Source organism: Mesoplodon mirus (assembly GCF_964341445.2).
Source record: "Mesoplodon mirus genome assembly, chromosome: 7".
NCBI lineage: Eukaryota > Metazoa > Chordata > Mammalia > Artiodactyla > Ziphiidae > Mesoplodon > Mesoplodon mirus.
The window spans coordinates 9,168,753-9,191,498 of NC_138983.1; the positions used below are offsets into that span (position 1 = coordinate 9,168,753).

At 52.9% G+C, this 22,746-nt stretch overlaps 1 protein-coding gene across 1 annotated transcript; it reads left to right on the forward strand.

Annotated features, from left to right (window-relative positions):
• Positions 1-855: 855 nt before the first annotated feature.
• Positions 856-10,369, forward strand: CHRM1 (cholinergic receptor muscarinic 1; the record flags this gene model as incomplete). The annotated part of the gene is made up of 2 exons (XM_082627424.1): positions 856-1,031; positions 8,910-10,369. Exon 2 carries the CDS (start codon positions 8,987-8,989, stop codon positions 10,367-10,369), a length of 1,383 nt encoding a protein of 460 aa, XP_082483550.1. The 5' UTR covers positions 856-1,031; positions 8,910-8,986.
• Positions 10,370-22,746: the final 12,377 nt, after the last annotated feature.

A 22,746-nucleotide genomic window follows, 5' to 3' on the forward strand; every position in this document is an offset into this window, starting at 1 on the left:
TCCACAGTTGGGCAACACTCAGACACACACCGAATACAGACACACACACGTCCTGGCTCCAGACCCACAGGGTGACACCTGCATTTACACCGGCTGCGTGATGACATGCGACTCAGGGACACACATGTGCGGGGCACTCAGCAACGCGTGGAGCAGGCATACGGCCCCCCACTCGTCCCCGCAAACCAGACACCCGTGTGCCCTCACACCCAGCTGTGTGGCAGGGACAGAAATCAGCGCACCGCCCGGCACGCGGGCTCATCCGTCCGGCCCCGGGCGGGTGAGCCAGCCCTCTGGGTCTGTTCCAAGTTGGAGCCTCTCACGTGAGGCCCAATGTGTCATATCCAAACAGAAGGAATCTAGCTCCTTCACAGTAGGGAGGAAGAGCAGGGTGTGGGGCTGGGCGGGCGAGCGCGTGGGCATGTGCAGGGGGCAGGGCGTATGTGGAGGGAAACAGGCATGCGAATGCCGGGGTGTGTATGGTGGGGCATGGTGCACGCGGGTTGGGGTCTCTAAGGTTGGGTGGGGGAAGGATCCCGGGAAACAGTATGCCTTTGTGAGGGTGTACGTGTGTGTGTGTGTGTGTGCCGCCGAGTCTGTGTGCATTGGGTGTGGGTGTTTGTCTCCCTGTATCTGCCTTCTCTCCCGTTCTGGACTTTTACCCTTCCTGGGCTCATCTTCCTCATGTTCTACACCCTCCCTCTCAGGGCTCGAATTTGGTGCCCTAGTGGAGAAGGGGGACACGCTCCAGGACCCAGTCCAACCCCGGACGCTGCCTGAGGCTTCCCTCCAGCTCCCCCTCCCTTCCTTTCCTCTCTTTTCTCCCTCCCTCTCTTTCTCTTCCTCCCTCCCCCCCACCCAGGCTGGCGTGCCAGGGGGTGGGACATGCCAATCACTAGCTGTGCTTCTCCGGCTGCCAGCACAGGGCGCAGCTCCCCCCAGGAGCCAGGTGTTTGGGTCCCTGGAGACACCGTCGGCCCCCGGAGAGGCAGTGGAGCTGAGGAACCTTCAGACCTCTCTCCAGCCCCATGGTGAGTACATTTGGGAGGGGCTCCACTGAGGTGGGGGCAGGAGAAGCAGGGTCCTTGAGCAAGGCAGGGACCAGAACCAGAAGGAAATGGGGATGGACCCTAGACAGAGGAGGGGGCCAGGGAGGGCTCTAGAGGCCAAGGGGGCTCTGTAGCTTTGGACACTGGCTGCTCCAAGTACCCCATCTCCTGGCTTTGAGTGGATACACCTAATGTGTTTCTGGGATTCAGCTGGGAAAGGAGATGGAAACCCCCTTAGGAAACTGGACCTGGAGCCCAGAAGGGATTAGGTTGCCACATAGCAGGCAGAACCCCCAAATCCCAGGGACAGAGTGGGGAGGGCAGGGGGCCAGGGGGTAGCCCTTGCCACCAGGATCCTGTGGGAAGTTGACCCCCCCAAACTGGGGTGCCAGTCCCAGAACCTCCTCCTCTCCTCCCTCAGGGAACCCTGAATCCCACCACCCCCATCCACCTTCAACCCCTCCAAGATGGACTGAACCAGGCTGCTGGCCCGATGGACAAGCAGGATACCAAGGTGGGTGCCGGGCCAGAAGCCAGCAGGAGACCAGGTCAAGAGCTCCCGGGCTCTTGGGGGATATGGGCACATGGATGGCCATGCCAGCCAGGGAACATGGTCCTGATGTGTGCAACCACCCAGAGGGCCCTCCCTATGTCCATAGCACCTTGGGCTCCCGCAGGGCCGGTCTCGACCCTAAGTCCAGGTAATGCATAGTTACTACTGGGCACCCATGCCAGGTACCCATCCTAGGACCCCCAGAGTACAATGTGGGGATGGGCTGGAGGCCAGGAGCTCTGATTCTTGCAGAGTGCCAGCTCCTGAGCTGGCAGCTGGGGAGGGCTTGTGCGGCGTTCGTTGGGTCACTCAGACAAATGCTGCCTGGGGGTTATCGGTGCCAGTGGACAGGGGTTCACTGCTTCCCACAAAACATACCTGTGGACTGACACAGGGTCTCCTGCCCAACTGGCCGGAAGCAGCCGGACAGTCTCCTGCCCCTGAGAAATCAGCTGCTCACTGAGCTGTCAGGTGCGAGTTAGTTCTCTGCCCCTTGACCTCAGCCACTAGGCAAGCCATGATCGCCACTGCATTACAGAAGGCAGGGGAGGAAATGACGAAATGGGGCTGCAGAAGATGTGACTCTTGGCTCTTCGGCTGGGGCCTGGAGGTCTGAGAACTAGATTCCCAAGTGCAAAGAGTGTCAAGAAGGGAGTAGGTAGAGGTCACATCAGACTAAAAAGGAGCCTCCCCATTGTACAGATGGAGAGACTGAGGCTGAGGAAGGGGAAGGGACATGCTCATGGTCACAGAAGGGACATTTAGGGGTGCAGCTGGGGCTTGGACCCCATTCTTCTCACCCTCAGCACGGCGCTGAACTCCTACCTCCCTGAGCAGGATGCCAGGGTGGGGGAAGCAGCGAGCTCTGTGAACGGGAGCTTGGGCTCCTGGGCGGGCGGGGGAGAGGTGGGTGAATATCTCCCTAGGTTTCCGTTCTGCTGTGATGCCATGGTGATGCCTAGAAAGATGGAGGAGGGAGGGAGGGAGGGAGAGACAAGAAAGGAAATGGGGAGGGGAGCGCAAGGAGTGAAGAGCATGGGGCATGCGGCGTGTAGAACGAGGGGCAGGGCACTTGTGATGGCACCTGGCAGAGGGAGGTCTAGGGCCCAGCCTGCTAACTGCCAGGCTCCGACGTGGTCTGGCTAAAGTTGGGCAACTGGTTAAGGTCCATCAACAGTGAGAGTATGTGGCACTAATTCTAAGGCTGATGCTCCTCTTCCGGTTCAGCCGTGCGTTTATGAAAATTTAACTGATGGCTGCTGCCCTCCGCAGGGCTAGTTGGCACTCCCAGTGGTGACTGTTGAGCCTGAAAAGGTGATAAATTGTATCAGTTCACCCCTTCCTTTCCAAGGCCAGACATCAGAGGTGGAAGTTTTATGCACCTTTAATGGTGCTACCTTCAGAGAAAAATTAACCCCGGGGGAGAGAGCCACCTCTGACAGGCTGGCTTCAGGGTTAAGGCCCCAGCAGAAGGGACGGGTCCGGAGGCCTGGCCAGAGGAGCACCCTCGATGCACGTGTGCGGTCCCAGGTGCCCAGCCCCACAGCCCTCACCTCGTACCTCCTTCTCCCCAATATTGTCCGTGCTCTCCAGCCAGGGAGGGTTCTGCCGACTTCCACGTCCAGAATCACAAGATGGCTTCACTCCCCCCCTCCTGAATCTCTTCCCCAGCACCCCCTCATTCTCTGCCTCCCCTTCTGCTCTCCTTGGCCAGTGGTAAGATTCAGGAAGCCCTAGTGTTCAGGAATCCCTCTCCCCAGCAATCTCTCCCCTCCCCCTTCCTCTCACCAACCAGATGCCCGGCCCCCGGGGATTGGTCCAGGACGCTGGCGGTCAACAGTCTGGCCTGCTCTGCTAGACGCTCTGAGCTCATCCCTTAACTCTTTGAGCCCAGGCTGATGTTTTCCTCCCCAACGCTGACAGGCGCCATCCCATGCCCGTGCCTGTCCTGTTACCTCACTCGACTTCCCTGCAGCAGGTGAGGCAGGGTTTCCTTGGTCCATTTTACAGATAAGGATGTTCTTGGGTATTTTGCTCTCAAGCCAGGTAGGGCCTCACCGAGGGGACAGGTACCTGGCAGGTGAAGGGATGCAGGAACTGGACAGAGCAGAGAGACCACACTCTGCAGCCAGTTCAAACCGCCATCCCCTCACCCCCGCCACTGCAGGCTCATCCTCATGCGCGAAGTCCTGAAGCCAATCAGAATTCCGTGTACACATTCATGGATTTATTCCACAGACATTTACTGAGCAACTGATGTGTGCCAAGCAAAGAGCTACAGCTGGACCACCCCCTTCCCATAGCACTGTGATCATACATCACCCAGAGAGATGACAGACACTGTCACACACACACACACACACAGACCAGATTCTAAAGGAGGGACTGATTCCTCCCTATTGACTGATTCAAACTAGGGTTTGGCCAATCTAGCTAGTCAAAGTGGGCAAGGAGGCTTTGCACCCCCCAATCCCCACAGCAGTTTAGAGTAGGGGCCCAAGAGGTTAGCCCCAGAGGCAGACTACCCGGGTCCAAATCCTGACTGCATCACTGATGAGCTGTCAGGTTCTTAAGATCTGAAAACCTCATTGCCCCTTTCGCAAATTGAAGATAATAGAACCTACTTCCCAAGGGTTTCTAACAGGTCAATTAAATCATGTATGTAATGCTTAGAGCCATGTCTGGTTATAGTAAGCAGTCTGCAAATATTAGTTGCTGTGAGAATATTAATAATATTATTAAAATCTCCCAACAACCTTCATCAGGAAGCCACAGCCCTGGGCAGAAAAGCACTTCCTGCTTCCTTTCCACCTTCCTGTACCCCAGACACCCTCAGAGGATGAGTCCCAACCCATCCTCACAAAGACTCACCCTCATCATTTCTTATTCTCACTCAGCAATGCACACACCCTCACATACAAACACTCATCCTACAGGAGGGTGACCGGGTCAGGACGATCACTTGCCCAAGGTCACACAGCAAGACAAGAGCAGAGATGGGGCTTGAAGCAGAGGCAGTGCAAGGACTTCCTTGAGGAGTCTCCCGCCCAGGCCCTGCAATCCTCATTTACCAACTCCCCCAACCCCATGGATGTTTTCACAGAATATGCTATGCAAATACAGCTTCCAGCCCCCCTTTTAACCAGATGGCTAACCCTAAGCCCCTCCTTCGTAGAAATTCTGGAGCTGCGGCTGAACCCTGGCACGCTGACTTTCAGCCCAGAGCTCGTCCCCGCAGGGGAATCAGCCACAATCACTGGAAGCCATGTTCCTTCTCAGCCATCAACTCGCTGACCCTTCAGTAGCCTTGAAGAGGCAGAGGACTGTCCCCAGTAAGGAGTTCAGGAGACTCACCCAAGGTCACACAGCAAGGACCAGAGCAGGAACCTTCTCTGGAGCAAATTACTGTCCAAGAGGGGTTTGGGGGAGGACTCCCACTTCTGATGGTGGAGGAAGGGCAGAGTCATTGACAGCCCTGTTCTTGGGCTGAATCTCAGGGGCTCAGAAGGTCCAGGGGGTGGCAAGAACCAGGGTCCAGTTCCCCAGAACTTCTGCCTTTCTCCTTCCCCGAGCTGTCCCCGATGGGAGCCCATAGGTGGGGCAGAGAGGGTCCACCAAGCGGAGAGAGTGCAGGCATTGGAGCCTGCAGGTCCCGGGCTGAGAGAAGCCAAGGGAGGCTTCAGCCTCTGCAGCCTCACCTCTGGGACGTGGCCCATTTCACAGATGAGGGTACTCTTGGCTATTTTTCAAGCTATTTTGAGATCTTGATGCTCTCGAGCCATCTTGAGATCTTGGTTTCAGGAGCCTGTAAAATCTCCCCAGATGTCAGCCTGGTCCAACTCCTCCACTGTACAAATGAGCAGTCTGGGGACCAGAGGGGCTGTGCCTGGGGTCTGGAGGGGAAGAGGGGCAGGTGAGAGTTCGCTGAGCAGTGGATCGGAATGAGGGGATGGGAATAATAACAGAGGCCTCTGACTGAGTGTCATTTCAGTGCCAGGCACTTTGGATACTATTATCCCCAACAGCTCAGGGATGCAGGGCTGCAGGGAAGGAAAGGGTAAGTCGTTGCCGATGATCGCACAGCTAGGAAGGGACAGCTTGGAGATTCAAACCTAGGGCTGTGGCCCGCAATGCAGGAATTAGGGTGAGGCAAGTGAGGTACTCGCCTTGGAGCAAAATTTCAAGGTGGGGGGCTCACAAAAATACCTCACTAGTCAAGATAAATAATATTGTAATGTAATATTTTTAAAAATCAAATAGCAAACTACAGCCCACAGGTGGTCTGCTTTTGTAAATCAAGTTTTGTCAGAACCAGGGCCAGGATTAGTGCGAGGTATGGGTGATAGGGGTGTTTGTGCAAGTGCGGGGTTAGATCCTGTCTTGGCTTAAAATTGTGTTCATGATGGATGTTTTGCATTGATTCCTATTCTTTAAATATTGCATTAAAATGTTATTTTCTTGACTGGCTGAGTTTGGGGCATCTCCTTAAATTTTGCACCCAAGGCAAGTGCCTCACTCCCCCTGCCCTAGTCCTAGCCCTGCTGTGGCATAAGGGCCAAGTACAATGGCAGAACGCTTGGCCACAACATGCCCAGACAGACGGGAGGCCCCTACAGCTGTGGAGGGTACAGCCTCTCACGCCCTCAAGCTCCTCTTCTGACCCAGCCTTTGCACATCTTGGCCCAGGAAGCCACTGGGGGCTACAGAGCTGCTCCAGGGCACCCAGGGGTTGGGGGGTGAGGCAGCACCCAGTCTAGGAGTCAGGAGACCTTGAGCTACACAATGCCTTCTTCCCTGTTTTCTCTGGGCCTCAGTTGCTCGATTTCTGCAATGGGCACAAACAGCACTGAGTCCAGAAGATCAAAGGGACAAGAGTTGTTCAGAGTCACCTTGTCAAGGGTGGTTTCCACCAGCGGCCTCATGGGGAAAAGCCCCAGCGCCCGCAGTCTGATCTCAGCCTCCCGCCCAGCGCCTGACTTTGGTTAAGGGAAGAGGATGCAACAAAACTCAGTAAGCAAGATAAATCATATTTTAATGTAATATTTCTTAGTTCAAATTGGCAAACTATGGCCCCCAGGCCGACCATCAGTTTTTATAAATAAAGTTTCATTGGAACATACTGCTTGGGCTCCAATCCTGGTTCCTACCTTAGCTGTGTGATCTTGTGCATATTCTCATGCTTTTCTCAGCCTCAGTTTCTTCATCTGTAAGATGGAGAGAAAAACAACCCCTAGGTCATAGGTTCCCCATTAAGGTTAAGTGAGATACGGCACATAAGTACTCTGAGCGGCGACTGGCCCTCAGGGACGCTAAATAACAGCAATGACCGGTATTATTAGTTGCTGTTGTCACAGTATTAGATTTTTTTTTTCCAGTATGAGATTTTTTTTTTCTTCTGGCTGTGCCACTCGGCTTGCGGGATCTTAGTTTCCCGACCAGGGATCGAACCCATGCCCCCTGCAGTGGAAGTTCAGAGCCCTAACCACTGGACCGCCAGGGAATTCCCCATAGTATTAGAAATTTTTAATCAAAGAAGCAGACACTTCTAGGCAGGAGGGAGCCCTCGTTACTACCCGTGCTAAGAGTCAATGGGAACTTAGTGCTTACCATGGACCAGGGCTGTTCTAAGTACTTTACATCTATTGACGCTTTAAGCCTCGCAATAATTCCTCGATGTATTAGCTAGAGACTAACATTATCCCCGTTTGTCAGTTGAGGAAACCGAGGCACATAGCAGTTACATCGCTAGCGGAGACCACACACCCAGTACGTGGTGTAGCCTGGATTCGAATGCGGACAGTCTGACTCCAGAGTCTGGGTCCTTCAACCGGGATGCCACCTGTGCCCCCTCACGTGCAAATTGTCCCAGACACACAAGCACTGACAGCCACAGCTTTTCTTGCTTGTTCTGTCACACTCTGAATTCACGCTGAGAGTCGCTGTCACACACACTGACAGTACACCCAAGTCACACACCACCGAGGCATCCATTATGCAGCAGCGACCCCCTCACAGACTCTAGTCTCTCTGTCGCAGGCCAGGTCCCAAGAAACACCAGGGCTTGCTGGGTCCCTGCCCAACGTCTCTCCCTTGGAATTTTTCCAACAATACAGCCCCTGAAGCCACAGCTGCAGGTAGGAGGAGACCCCAATCTCTTCAACAAACAGAAGGATGCCTGAAGCCCAGAACAGGAAGGAAGCAGCCGAAACATACAGCAGCAAGGCCGTGGCTGAGCGGTGGAGGCCTCTGCCCGGCCAGTAGTCACTAAGAGCTGTGGCTTTTCTCTCTTCCCACCCTTAGTGTCTGAGCTGGACTCCAGCTTCAGGAAAAGTCTGGGGCATCTTCTGGTTCCCCTTGCTGCCCTCCACTCAGCTGGGGCCCAGGAACTGAGTGGGGTGGTAGAGGAGTCCTCCCACGCCTCATCTGGGGCCAGACCCCCGCTTGTCTGGCAGCTGATGCCCTTGCCCCTGCTGCCTGCTTTTACTCTTGATTGTCAACCACCGACAAGTGTCCGGGCCCAGCACAACGTCCCCTGCTGCTCCCACAGAGGGTCCGATCCAGCCCCAAACCGCGCACAAGCACACACACGCAGGCGCACACACACAGCACCCCTCTGCTCTCATCTCTTTCCCCTGTCTTCTCTGGAGCCCTCCCCTGCCTTCCCATCTCTCCTTATTTGATGGAAGAATCCCACCAGATCTTCACGTGCTCCGAGAGTGAGCGAGGGAAGTGGGTTCTGATCACACTCACCACCTGTGTCGCCACGGCCAGGTCTTGGAGTTGCTCGGAGCCACGGTTGCCTCAATGAAATGGGGACCATAAGAGACCTCCTCCTACAAATGTTCAACAATTAAATTAGGTAATTCAGTTAAGTGCTTAGCACTGCTTCTGGCATGTAGTAACTACTCAGTAAATGAGAGCTTTAATAAAATTGAGTGAAATGCTTTGAAAATTTGGCAGTCCTGTATACAAAGCGAGTCTTCCCGCTCCTGCCACATGAGCAAGACAAGCATTAGTAGCGATTTCCCGATGAGAAAATTGAGGCTCGGAGTCTGAATGGTGAAGTGGGAACGAGGACTCAGATCTCTGGATTCCAAAGCCATCCCCCTCCCCCTGTGCTGCTGGCAAATCCATTCAAGGCTGGGAAAGTGCATTCTACGTGACCGGGTGTGGGCACCAGTAAGGGCGCTGTGACGCTGTCTGGCCTGCAGCTCTGAGAGGGCAGAGGCTTTGCTCCCAGCACCTTCCACTCTGGACTCTGGGAGATGTCCAGCAGCCCAACCCAAGCCCGTGTCCTCTCTTTTCAGGTGATGATCGCCCCCAAGGAAGGCCTGTACTGTGACTAGAGGAAGGGGCTGCCCCCCATCGACCCCGCCCAGCCACCATGAATACCTCAGCCCCACCCGCCGTCAGCCCCAACATCACCGTCCTAGCACCGGGAAAGGGTCCCTGGCAAGTGGCCTTCATTGGGATCACCACGGGCCTCCTGTCACTGGCCACGGTGACCGGCAACCTGCTGGTACTCATCTCCTTCAAGGTCAACACGGAGCTCAAGACGGTCAACAACTACTTCCTGCTGAGCCTGGCCTGTGCCGACCTCATCATTGGCACCTTCTCCATGAACCTCTACACCACGTATCTGCTCATGGGCCACTGGGCTCTGGGCACACTGGCCTGCGACCTCTGGCTGGCCCTGGACTACGTGGCCAGCAACGCCTCGGTCATGAACCTGCTGCTCATCAGCTTTGACCGCTACTTCTCCGTGACCCGGCCCCTGAGCTACCGTGCCAAGCGCACACCCCGCCGGGCGGCCCTGATGATCGGCCTGGCCTGGCTGGTTTCTTTCGTCCTCTGGGCCCCAGCCATCCTCTTCTGGCAGTACCTGGTAGGGGAGCGGACGGTGCTGGCCGGGCAGTGCTACATCCAGTTCCTCTCCCAGCCCATCATCACCTTTGGCACAGCCATGGCTGCCTTCTACCTCCCTGTCACGGTCATGTGCACGCTCTACTGGCGCATCTACCGGGAGACAGAGAACCGGGCCCGGGAGCTGGCAGCCCTGCAGGGCTCCGAGACGCCGGGGAAGGGGGGCGGCAGCAGCAGCAGCTCAGAGAGGTCCCAGCCAGGGGCTGAGGGCTCCCCGGAGACCCCTCCAGGGCGCTGCTGCCGCTGCTGCCGGGCCCCCCGGCTACTCCAGGCCTACAGCTGGAAAGAGGAGGAGGAGGAGGATGAAGCCTCCATGGAGTCCCTCACGTCCTCGGAGGGTGAGGAGCCCGGCTCTGAGGTGGTGATCAAGATGCCCATGGTGGACCCCGGGGCGCAGGCCCCCGCCAAGCAGCCGCCCCGGAGCTCCCCGAATACGGTCAAGAGGCCGACCCGGAAGGGGCGTGAGCGAGCGGGCAAGGGCCAAAAGCCCCGTGGGAAGGAGCAGCTGGCCAAGCGGAAGACCTTCTCGCTGGTCAAGGAGAAGAAGGCGGCTCGGACCCTGAGCGCCATCCTGCTGGCCTTCATCCTCACCTGGACGCCGTACAACATCATGGTGCTGGTGTCCACTTTCTGCAAGGACTGTGTTCCCGAGACCCTGTGGGAGCTGGGCTACTGGCTATGCTACGTCAACAGCACCATCAACCCCATGTGCTACGCGCTCTGCAACAAAGCCTTCCGGGACACCTTCCGCCTGCTGCTGCTCTGCCGCTGGGACAAGCGTCGCTGGCGCAAGATCCCCAAGCGCCCCGGCTCTGTGCACCGCACCCCCTCCCGCCAATGCTGATGGCCCCTCGCCTGCGTCCCTCCACCCCAGGCCCCGGTGGAAAGCGGGCAGGCGCTGTGACCTCAGACCCAGGGCCCTGCTCAGGCCCCACCAGCCTTCCCAGGCCCCTAGGTCACCTTCCTGCACAGCCCAGGGAGACCCTGCCAACTTTCCAAATTTTGCTGTTCCCAGGCAGGGAGGGGCACCCGGGGAACTGGTTTTTCTGTTCCCTGCTGGGTGGGAATGGGCCCTTCACCAGGAAGAAAGCCCAGGAGGAGGATCCGGGCTTTGGCTTCCTGGTTTGTGTTTAGACAGGAAGTCCGTCCAGGGCCAGCAGTGTGGGCCAGGAGAGAGGAGGTTTAACCGTGCAGTCATCCTTGGCCCGGGGGCTGGCCTGGATTGAGCGGGAGACAGCACCCCCTGCCAGCAGGGAACTGACACCGGCCACTGAGACAGAAGCCTGGCTCAAAGGGAGCATCCCCCGCTCTCCCCGGGGACCCCCTCCCTCCCCAGGCACAGCCCACTCTGCTGGGCCCTAGGCACACTCTCCGGGATTATCCAGCCTCTCTTCACGTGTCCCCAGAGTGTCCCTAGGTGGGTCACCCCCAAGGCAAATGTCCACGCATCAGCAGGACAATGACACCAGAGGGGACCAGCATGGTTAGTCACCCCGCCCAAGTCCCGAGGCAGCAGCAGGACCAGGTGCCAGGTGTCCCGACTGTCCCACTGTGTCATGTCCCTGGGAGTGAGGGGCAGGGGTGCCTGCTGTCCAGCCCCACACCTATACCCCCTGCCCCAGAGAAACCCTCAGTCCCTCCCTCCCTGGCTCACAGACGCCACCTGGATAGATCTGTTCCATCAGATCTAGCCAGGCCTCCCGCATGCTGCCTGCCTCCGGCCCCACCCCACACCGGCCTGGCCCAGCCAACAGGTTCTCTCCTGTGAGCTCCCCAATCCGACCCGTGCATGGCCTCCCAGGCGCCCTTATCTCCAGGCCCAGCCTGGTCCCAAATGTTCTTTCCTCCTGACCTCAGCAAGTGCTGAGTCTGTGAATAAAGCCACATAACCAGCGGGCGCTAAGGGGCCTTCTTCCCTGTGTTGGCTCTTTTTTTTTTTTTTTTTTTTTAATTTGGCCGCACCTCGAAGCTTGCGGGATCTTAGTTCCCCACAGGGATGGAACTCATGCCCCCTGCAGTGGAAGCGAGGAGTCCTAACCACTGGACCACCAGGGAATTCCCTCGAGGACCTGGTCTTAAACCAGGGCAGGATGGGGCAGGCAGGGTCCAAGCACCGTAAGAAATGGGTCACTGCCCTGAGAGTGGTCTCAGGAGGGGCAGCACAGAGTGGCTGGATCTATTGAAACCTGTGGGCCCAGCACCTAGGGCCCCCGGCTCAGGTGAGTAGGGCTGCGGTGGGCAGAGCTGTCTCCCGGAAGCAAAGTTGCTGAGTGGTTATATTTTACTACAGTGAAAGATGCAAATTAGAGTCACCAAAGGATGAAGGTGCACAGGCAGAGTCCAGGAGAGACCAGCTGCAAGCTTCTACTGTCCCCTCCCAGTGGAGTTGTGGGGACAGCACTGAACTCTCCCAGCAGCAACAAGTCACCAACCAGGGAACACAGTTTCCAGCTGCATGAAGTATTGCCAACCAGCAAAGCTGAGCCAAGTCTTGCTGTCCAGTGTTTAATGGAGGCTCCTGACCACCCACATAGCTGACCTTATTAGTCTCCAGCCCCTCCAGAGGCTAAACTGATACCGAGAGGCCCATGGCCCCCAGATAAGCAAAGACACTCTTACCAGGCAAGATATTCCAAGGGTTTAGGGGCTGTCTCCCAGGAGCCAGGCAAGGGCCAAACCTTTCTTTGGAATGTGCGGTGTTTGGACAACTCAGACCTGCTGAGTTAATCCTTCAGTGCACAGTGCTCCTGTCCAGTAGCATCAGTATCACCTGGGAGATCATTAGATGTATAAGTTCTCAGGGTCACCCCAGATTTACTGAATCAGAAACTCTAGGGGTGGATCCGAGCCATCTGTTTCAGCAAGCCGTCCAGGTGATTGTGATGCAGGCTAAAGTTTGAGAAATGCTGGCCTAGAGGAATGAGGTCCCAGGTGGGGCTAAACCCTTACAGAGAGAGAGAGTGAAGATTCACCCCACACACAGCTGTCAGGACTCCCAGAACCCTTTGATAAGGAAGCTTCCGACGCTATGGGCGGGGGTAATCCACTCGAGAGGTGGACAGGACAGCCCAGCCCAGGGCTGCCAGGTACACAGCACTGTGGAGAATGACTGTAGGACACAAAGCCCATCCCCCTCTCCCACAGCACAGCTTCCTGGGTTGTCAGATCAAGACCTTGAGAGGGTCCCTCCCTGGCCACCGCTTAGCCCTGAGCCCCCTTTCATGTTAAATGCCCTGCCCTGTGTTGAAGGCATTGGTCCTGGGACACGGATGAGGGGTTGCAGGGGAGACTGAGGGAGCCAAGCAGTACTGGGAGAGCGGGGGTGTTGGAATCAGACTGGCTTGACCTCTACTGGAGGCCAGGAGTTGCGGGGGGGCGGTCAAAGCTGGTGTTCGGGTGAGGAATGGGGCTAGCAGGTCACGTGTCCCTTGTCCCAGACACAGGCCCGTGCCCCCTCCCTTCAGGCATGTCTCTTACTTTCAGGGTCCTCAGCTCTGAAAGGGGAAGGAGCCCTCCAGGAGCCTTAAGAGGATGAGAGAGACTGTAGGAAAAGCACCTCAGTGGCTTTTACCATAGAACCAGGCTGCTCGCAGGTGAAGGCCAGACACCAAGTCCATTTTCAGGTCCATACCTTTCCCTTCTCCTCCAGCCTGGGCTTCTAAAAGAGTCCAGAGTCCCATCACCCCAGCCCAGGGAGAAGATACAGGGCTTGGAGAAAGGAATAGGGGTGGGGGAGAGTGTGCAATCCAAGAAGGCTTCCCAGAGATGGCGTCTGTGCCCCGAAAGCCTCTGAAGCAAGATTCCTGCAGAGCCAGCGGCCAGAAGTTGGAGGAGATGGCTGGAGCCCGACAGGAGAGGATGGCTGGACATGGCATCGTCCACCCCAAACACTGCACCCCCTCCCGCCTTGAGGGAATACTTATCTGCCCCAGAAACAAGGGCGTTTTGTGCCAGAGTAGGAAGTAGGGAAAGAATGGGGTGGTTTTGTGAATGCCACCTCCTCTGGCCAGCAGGCTGGAGCAGACCTAGAGAAGCGGGCGACTTAGGAGTATTTCTCCTCCCGCCGGCCCCCACCCCTCCATTCCCATCGTGTCGCTTTAGCGCCATCTGCAGGCAGTCAAGGGAATAGCCCTGACAAGAAAGGAGGCACTTAGAACCGGCCTGGACGGCTTCCCAGAGAATAGGAAGGAAAACAGGCCAAATGAGAGAGTAGATGGTCTTGGCCATCTCAGCGCCTACCTCCACACCTCAACAGGAGCCCTAGGTCCCCGAAGGATCAGCTCACTTGGCTGATACTACTCTGAGGCAGGCCCTACTTCTGTCCAGTATGTCAACCTCCCCAGACAACTAGGAGATGGATGAGGAGAGACTGTCATCTACGGACAGCGCCATATTCTGCTGGGCCTCTCCCAGAACTGGTGCTGACCAAACTGTAAATTCTCCCAGGTAGCTGCTCACACCTTTTTTTTTTTTTTTTTTAATTATTTTTGGCTGCATGGGGTCTTCGTTGTTACGCACGGGTTTTCTCTAGTTGTGGAGAGCGGGGGCTACTCTTCGTTGCAGTGCACAGGCGTCTCATTGTGGTGGCTTCTCTTGTTGTGGAGCATGGGCTCTAGGCGCATGGACTTCAGTAGTTGTGGCGTGCAGGCTCAGTAGTTGTGGCCCTCGGGCTCTAGAGCGCAGGCTCAGTAGTTGTGGCGCCCGGGCTTAGTTGCTCCGTGGCATGTGGGATCTCCCCGGACCAGGGCTTGAACCCGTGTCCCCTGCACTGGCAGGCGGATTCTTAACCACTGCACCACCAGGGAAGTCCCCTGCTCACCTTTACAGCACAAAAGCCTTTTGAATGCCAGGTGCCCCACGCCGGCCTCCAGCCTCTAAAGAGTTTGAGGTGATGCTTTTGTTCTCAGCATCTTTGGTGACACACACAAACTGTAACTCCAGGAATCAGACTCTCACACAAAGTCGGCCTGAAAACGGTTCTCACTCTTCTCTCCTGGCCCCGTACTTCTTCTGCCCCCCAGTTCCACTCCTCATCTTGGTATTTCTGGCCTGACTAGCACCACCATTCATGCAGTGTTCAACCCAGAAATCTGAATATTTCCCAAATTCATTCAGTTTTCTCCATCCCCCCGCTCCCCTCTGTCACTATCCTAATGCAGGCCTCTTGCCTGAAATGCTAATAATCACTTAATTCAGGGGTGAGCAAATTTTTTCCATAAAAGGCCAGATAGTAAGTATTTGAGGGTCTGTGAGCCAAGAGGCAAAATGAAGCATATTTTTTTAGGTACTTGTATATTATACAGTCTCTGTCACAACTCTGCCATTAGGGTCAAAAGCAGCCATGAACAACACATAAGTAAATGAACATGGCTGTGTTCCAGTAAAACTTGATTTGAATTTCACTGAGATTTGAATTTCATATAGTTTTCCTATGACACAAAATATTACTATTCTTTTGATTTGCTTTTCAACTATTTAAAAATGCAAAATCCATTCTTAGCTCACAGGGGATACAGACCCACAGGCCATAGTTTGCCTACCCCTGCCTAAGTCGGTCCCACCCCCATCCATTCGCCATGCTTCAGCCAAAGGGCTTTTGCCAACACACAGATCTGACGCTGTCAATTCCTTGCTAACAGCTAGCCAATAACAGCTTGAGATTTTGTTTGTTTGTTTGTTTGTTTTTTGGCTTCGTTGGGTCTTCATTGCTGCGCATGGGCTTCCTCTAGTTGCGGCCAGCAGGGGCTACTCTTTGTTGTGTTGTGCGTGCTTCTCATTGTGGTGGCTTCTCTTGTTGCGGAGCACGGGCTCTAGGCATGTGGGCTTCAGTAGTTGTGGCACACGGGCTCACTAGTTGTGGCTCACAGGCTCTAGAGCGCAGGCTCAGTAGTTGTGGCGCACAGGCTTAGTTGCTCTGTGGCATATGGGATCTTCCTGGACCAGAGCTCAAACCCATGTCCCCTCCATTAGCAGGTGGATTCTTAACCACTATGCCACCAAGGAAGTCCCAACAGCTTGAGATTAAAAAGCAAGCTCCTTAGCCTCCAACAACCTTCACATTAAGACCTGCTTCCTTCTTCAGCCTCTTCTGTCTGGACACCTCACCACACAGACCCTACTCCCAGCCTCTGAAATTCTCCTGGTCCTCACACAGGCCTCAAGCTCATTCCATGTGTTTACTCCTCTGCTTGGAGTATTCTCACCCTAAAAAGGAAAAGTTCTGTTTCCTTTACACTCTACTCACAAACCTTCTGACACTAAATATGTGGGGTTTTTTTTCCCACACCAACCAATTCTCCAACATGAGCCAGGGGTGTCCTACGATTCAATTCCGAAAATATCTACCTGAAATTTACATCAGATCCTACATGTTAAGGACTCAGTCCCACAAGACAGCCCATGCTTCAAACGCCAGTCCCAATTAGTGAGTCCCAAGGTTACCCACACTTCTCTCTGCTTTGGCTATAAATCGGAGGTTCCATGACCCCACTTCAGGTTTAATAATTTGCTGTGCTGTTCACAGAACTCAGGGAAACACTTACATTTACCAGTTATATAATAAAGGATATGATAAAGGATACAGATGAACAGCCAGATGAAGAGTTACAAAGGGCGAGGTCCAAAGGGTCCCAAGTGTGGGAGCATCTGTATCTGTGGAGTTGGGATGCACCACCCTCCCAGCACATGGATGTGTTCACCAACCCAGAAGCTCTCTAAACCCCAAATTTTAGGGATTTTTATGGAGGCTTCACCATGTAGGTGTGATCGATTGTTAATTAACTCAATCTCTAGCCCCTCTCCCCTCCCTGGAGGATGAGGCGTGGGGCTGAAAGTTCCAAGCATCTAATCACGGCTTGGTCTTTCTGTTGAGCAGGCCCCTTCCTAGAGCCAGCCAGGACTTGTCTAGAGTCACCTCAATAGAACAAAAGACATTCCTCCTTATCACCCAGGAAGCTCTAAGGGATTTAGGAGTTCTGTGTCAGGAACCAGGATCAAAAACCAAATACTAGAACAAAAGATGCTCCTAGGGCTTCCCTGGTGGCGCAGTGGTTGAGAGTCCATCTGCCGATGCAGGGGACACCGGTTCGTGCCCCGGTCCGGGAAGATCCAACGTGCCGCGGAGCGGCTGGGCCTGTGAGCCGTGCTCCGCAACGGGAGAGGCCACAACAGTGAGAGGCCCGCGTACCGCAAAAAAAAAAAAAAAAAAAAAAAAAAAAAAAAAAAAAGATGCTCCTAGCACCCCTATCACTCAGGAAATTACAAGGCAAGAGTTTGGGAGCCAGAGTTTGTGAACTTGGACAAATCGCTTTATTATTCCAATCCCCTCCTCATCTGTAAAAGATGTATACTCATGCTGGGCCTGTCACATATGAAACACTCAGAAAGCATTGGCTTTCTCCCCACGTCTGCAGTGGGTGAAAGCATTTCACTTTCCCTTTCTCATGCTCCTCTGCCTCTGCCCAGCCAACTGGCGGGGGGCGGGGGAGGGGGTGCGGGGCAGGGGGACACACATTACACCACAGCCCTCAGGATCAGTAAAGTACTGGACACATTGTCTGTGACACAGTAGACAATAAATGATCATTAGTATATTATATTTTTGCTTATTATTATATTTTGCCTTAGACAACTGGGAACCAGACAGGAAGCCCATAGGTTTCTCTGACTCCTATTAGCATTCTTCCCCTCTGACATGTGAACAAACTCTCTTTTTGAATCTTTTTTTTTTTTTTTTTTTTTTGGCTGCTCTGGGTCTTTGTTGCGGCACGTGGGCTTCTCTAGTTGTGGCGCGCAGGCTTAGTTGCTCCGCGACACGTGGGATCTTAGTCCCCCAACCGGGGATCAAACCCGCATCCCCTGCACTGGAAGGCAGATTCTTAACCACTGGACCACCAGGGAAGTCCCTCTTATTGAATTGAACCCGTGTCCCCTGCATTGGAAGGCAGATTCTTAATCACTGGACCACCAGGGAAGGAATATGTATTTGGTCTTCGTCCCCAGTTCCTGACACAGAGCTTCTAAAACCCTTGGAATTTCCTGAGCGATAGAAGTGAGAGGAGTGTCTTTGCTTATTCACAATGAGCCCATTTCAACCTTTCCTGAGTTTGTGTTAATGAGGGCATTCGAGGGGCGGGGAGCTAGATAGCTTCAGGATGGGGGCTGGTTACCAGAGGAATCCACTATGTGAATAGAGGGTTGGAATTTTCAGCCACATCACTGACCTCCGGGGAGACTGAGTTGATAACTAATGGGCAATGATGTCTTCAATCACGCCTATGCAATGGAACCTCCGTAAAAGCCGCTGAACAGCAGAGTTCAGAGAGCTTCCAAGTCGGTGTACACAGCAAGGTGCTGGAGGGTGACTCACACAGGGAGGGCATAGAAGCTCCGCACACCTTCCCTCCCCCATACCTTGCCCCATGCATCTCTTCTGTTTGGCTGTTCCTGAGTTGTATCCTCTCTAATAAACTGGTAGTACTAAGTAAAGCACTTTCCTGAGTTGAGCTGTCCTGGTTGTCTCTAGTTGTCCTAAAGAATAACTGGACCTGAGGAGGGAGTTGTGGGAACACTCTGAATTTATAGTGCCCGTGACAACCTGGGACCTGCAACTGGCACCTCAAATGGGGACAAGTCTTGGGGGAACAAGCCCTTAACTCGTGGTATCTGTGCTAACTCCTGGTAGCTAGTGTCAGAGTTGAATTGAATTGTAGGACTCCCAGTTAGTGTCCAGAGAATTGGTTGGAGTGAGGGGGAAAAAACAACACATAAACACACACAAACACACGCGCGTGGTGTCAGAAGTGTTGTGTAAAACCAGTTCAGACTGTATCACAAATGAGGAAACTGAGGTTAAGATGTTTCATCTGGATAGAGCAGGAGTCCATCCCCCAGATGACCTTCAAAGCCATGCTCTCCTCCTCTTAACCCTGACGGCCACCTCACCTGGGTGACTCACTCATCTTATCAGTGCTGTTGGCATGACCTCCTCAGCCCCAGGGACCTCACTCTCCACTTCACGTCAGCCACACCCAGTCCTCAGCTGCCCCCTCTTCCAGAGCTTACCCTCCAGCGTCCTAACTCCTGCTCCCCGCCCCCGCCCCCGCCAGGCCCTGTCCTTTTTGTCCCAGTCCTTCAACCCTCTCCCCTGCCATGGCTTTTCCTTGAACCGGGCCCTCTTTCATCAAATATCCACGATCCCCCAGCCCCTGGCTTTCCACTGCAAACTCACCACCCTGGACCAATGCCACCAGCCATCCATCTTCCCTTGTCCTACACAGGGGCAGTCAGTCAAGCACTGCTGGGAAAAAAGTCCTGCCACCTTGCAGATTGGCACCAGAATCAATGCAGGGTTCCTGACCTCAGCCAATGGGCTTCATGGTGCCATCTAACCACCCCGGTACTTGTCCTCAGTCAGCTCCCTTGCCTTATTCCCAAAGGTGTTCTCAGCTTTCCCCTTCTCTCCTCATTCTCCTCTCCTCTTTCCCTACCCTCCGTGCTCACAAGTGACCTTGCCTCCTTTGTGTTCACTTAAATGAGCTAACACTCAAACTCTGTTTAAGAAATCTTGCAGTCACTGCAGCAATTATTCTACCTCCCACTCGTGGGAGAATAGGCATGTGCCCGTGCCCCCCTTCTGGCTTCACAAAAAACTCACAGGTATTTATACCTTTTACAAAACAGAGATGTGAATTTAAATATTATTGCCAGGGCAACACATCATTAAGGAAGACAAGCAATCAGAATTACAAGCTTTTTAAAAGTTAAAGGTTACTTTCACAGGACAAAGCAACAGCCTCTTAAATTTCATTGTTTGACAAGACTCCCTTGTTAGAATTAACATTTGCAAGGTTGGTCTTATGATTCAGGAAAGAATCTACTTTTATTTCTGCTGCTTCAGAAGAAGACGGAGGAACATCTTCTCCTTATCATACTGAGATTTTTTTTTATTTTCTTTTCTTTTTTGGCCACCATGTTAAGGGGCCTGGAGTTTTCAAGGCCAAGCGCTGAAATTCCACTAGTTAGCATCAAGAGAAACAAAGTCAGGTCTGAAGCAGACTGTTCACACTGCCTGGCAATCCATCTACATTTCCCTCAGACGGTGGCATTCCACTCCGTCAGGGCTGGTCCAACTCCAGTGTGCATGAGTCATCTGGCACTAAAATGCAGATTCCGATTCCGATTCAAGAGGTCTGGGGTAGGGGAGTTGTCTGATGGTGTAGTGGTTAGGATCCCAGGCTTTCACTGCCGTGGCCTGGGCTCAATCCCTGGCCAGGGAACTGAGATCCCACAAGCTGAATGGTGTAGCCAAAAACAAAAAAAGAGGTCGGCGTGGGCCTGAGATTCTGCATTTCCAACAAGTAGATGATGTACTTAGTCCCAAACAGACACTGTGAATTATGTCCTGGATATTTATTCATACTTCCTCCCCCTCCTCAAATCTCCAACACTTAGGAGGCCCCAATCTGAACTCTCAGCTATTGACCATGTTTCCTGTTTGGCTGAGAAAACAAAAGCAATGTGCGGTGGAATTCCACAAATTCCACCCCACCCCACCCCACCCCTCCCCCATCTACCCACCAATTCTAAACTCGCTACTCCACCTTCTCTGTGACCAGCTCCCAGTAAAGGCCAGCCCCACCCCATCCCCACACTAGATCCCACCCGCTCTCCAGACCTCAAAGGCATCCATCCAGCAAGGCTCCTCTCTCCAGCATTTTCCCCTCTCCACTGAAGCACATATGCTGTGATTGCACCCATCTTAAATAAATAAATAAAAAGCCTTGTGTTGCATATTTGAAAGTTGCTAAGAAACTACATCTTAAAAGTTCCCATCACTGGGCTTCCCTGGTGGCGCAGTGGTTGAGAGTCCGCCTGCCGATGCAGGGGACGCGGGTTCGTGCCCCAGTCCGCGAAGATCCCACATGCCGCTCCCGTGAGCCACGGCCACTGAGCCAGCGTGTCCGGAGCCTGTGCTCCGCAACGGGAGAGGCCACGACAGTGAGAGGCCCGCGTACCGCAAAAAAAAAAAAAAAAAGTTCTCATCACAAGAAAAAAAAAACTCTTAACTATGTATGATGAGAGATGTTAACTAGACTAATTGTGATGATCACTGCCCAATATATACAAAAAATATCAAATTGGTATGTTTTATGTCAATTATATCTCAATTAAAAGATAAAGTAAAAATTAAGCACATATGGTTACCTTATCTTTGATAAAGGAGGCAAGAATATACAATGGAGAAAGGACAGCCTCTTCAATAAGTGGTGCTGGGAAAACTGGACTGCTACATGTAAAAGAATGAAATTAGAACACTCCCTAACACCATACACAAAAATAAACTCAAAATGGATTAAAGACCTAAATGTAAGGCCAGACACTATAAAACTCTTAGAGGAAAACATAGAACATTCTATGACATAAATCACAGCAGGTCCTTTTGTACCCACCTCCTAGAGAAATGGAAATAAAACCAAAAATAAACAAATGGGACCTAATGAAACTTCAAAGCTTTTGCACAGCAAAGGAAACCATAAACAAGACCAAAAGACAACCCTCAGAATGGGAGAAAATATTTGCTAATGAAGCAACTGACAAAGGATTAATCTCCAAAATTTACAAGCAGCTCATGCAGCTCAATATCAAAAAAACAAACAACCCAATTCAAAAATGGGCAGAAGACCTAAATAGACATTTCTCTAAAGAAGATATACAGATTGCCAACAAACACATGAAAGAATGCTCAACATCATTAATCATTAGAGAAATGCAAATCAAAACTACAATGAGATATCATCCCACACCAGTCAGAATGGCCATCATCAAAAAATCTACAAACAGTAAATGCTGGAGAGGGTGTGGAGAAGAGGGAACTCTCTTGCACTGCTGGTGGGAATGTAAATTGATACAGCCACTATGGAGAACAGTATGGAGGTTCCTTAGAAAACTAAAAACAGAACTACCATACAACCCAGCAATCCCACTACTGGGCATATACCCTGAGAAATCTATAATTCAAAAAGAGTCATGTACCACAATGTTCATTGCAGCTCTATTTACAATAGCCAGGACATGGAAGTGTCCATCGACAGATGAATGGATAAAGAAGATATGGCACATATATACAATGGAATATTACTCAGCCATAAAAAGAAATGAAATTGAGTTATTTGTAGTGAGGTGGATGGACCTAGAGTCTGTCATACAGAGTGAAGTAAGTCAGAAAGAGAAAAACAAATATCATATGCTAACACATATATATGGAATCTAAGAAACAAACAAACAAAAATGGTCATGAAGAACCTAGGGGCAAGACGGGAGTAAAGACACAGACCTACTAGAGAATGGACTTGAGGATATGGGGAGGGGGAAGGGTAAGATGGGACAAAGTGAGAGAGTGGCATGGACATATATACACTACCAAACGTAAGGTAGATAGCTAGTGGGAAGCAGCTGCATAGCACAGGGAGATCAGCTCGTGCTTTGTGACTGCCTGGAAGGGTGGGATAGGGAGGGTGGGAGGGAGGGAGACGCAAGAGGGAAGAGATATGGGAACATATGTATACATATAACTGATTCACTTTGTTATAAAGCAGAAACTAACACACCATTGTAAAGCAGTTATACTCCAATAAAGATGTTAAAAAGAAATTAAATAGTGAAATAATTTTTAAAAGCCTTTGGCCCTCTTCTTCCTCCAGCTAGTGCCACATTTCTATCTTCCTTAACAGCTACACTGTCTAGTCACTGACTCCAAATTCCCTCCTCTGATCCTTCTAAACCCCTTCCAGTTGGCTTTTGCCCTAACCTCAGCCAAAACTGCTCTTGTCAAGGTCACCAAAGACCTCACCCTGATCAACACTATGGCCAAGGCTCTGTCCCCTTACTTGGTCCCCGGAAGCATTTGACGTTTCCTCCTTGCTTTGTCCCGAGGCCACACTCTCCTACCTACCTCACTGGCCCTCTTTCTCAGCCTCTGCTGCTGACTCCTCCTCCTCTCTCCCCTCTGAAGGGCTTGGCCCTCAGTCCTTGGTCCTCTTCTCTTCCCTTCCTACACTCACTCCCCTGGTCATCTCCTGTCGTTTCGTGGCTTTAAATGCCAGCCATGCGCATGACGCCCAAATCCCCCTCTCCAGCCCAGAACGCCATGAACACCAGAGCAGCACGTCCGACGAACATCCTGACGCTTCCATTTAGATGTCTGCTAGATCTCAAAAGCAT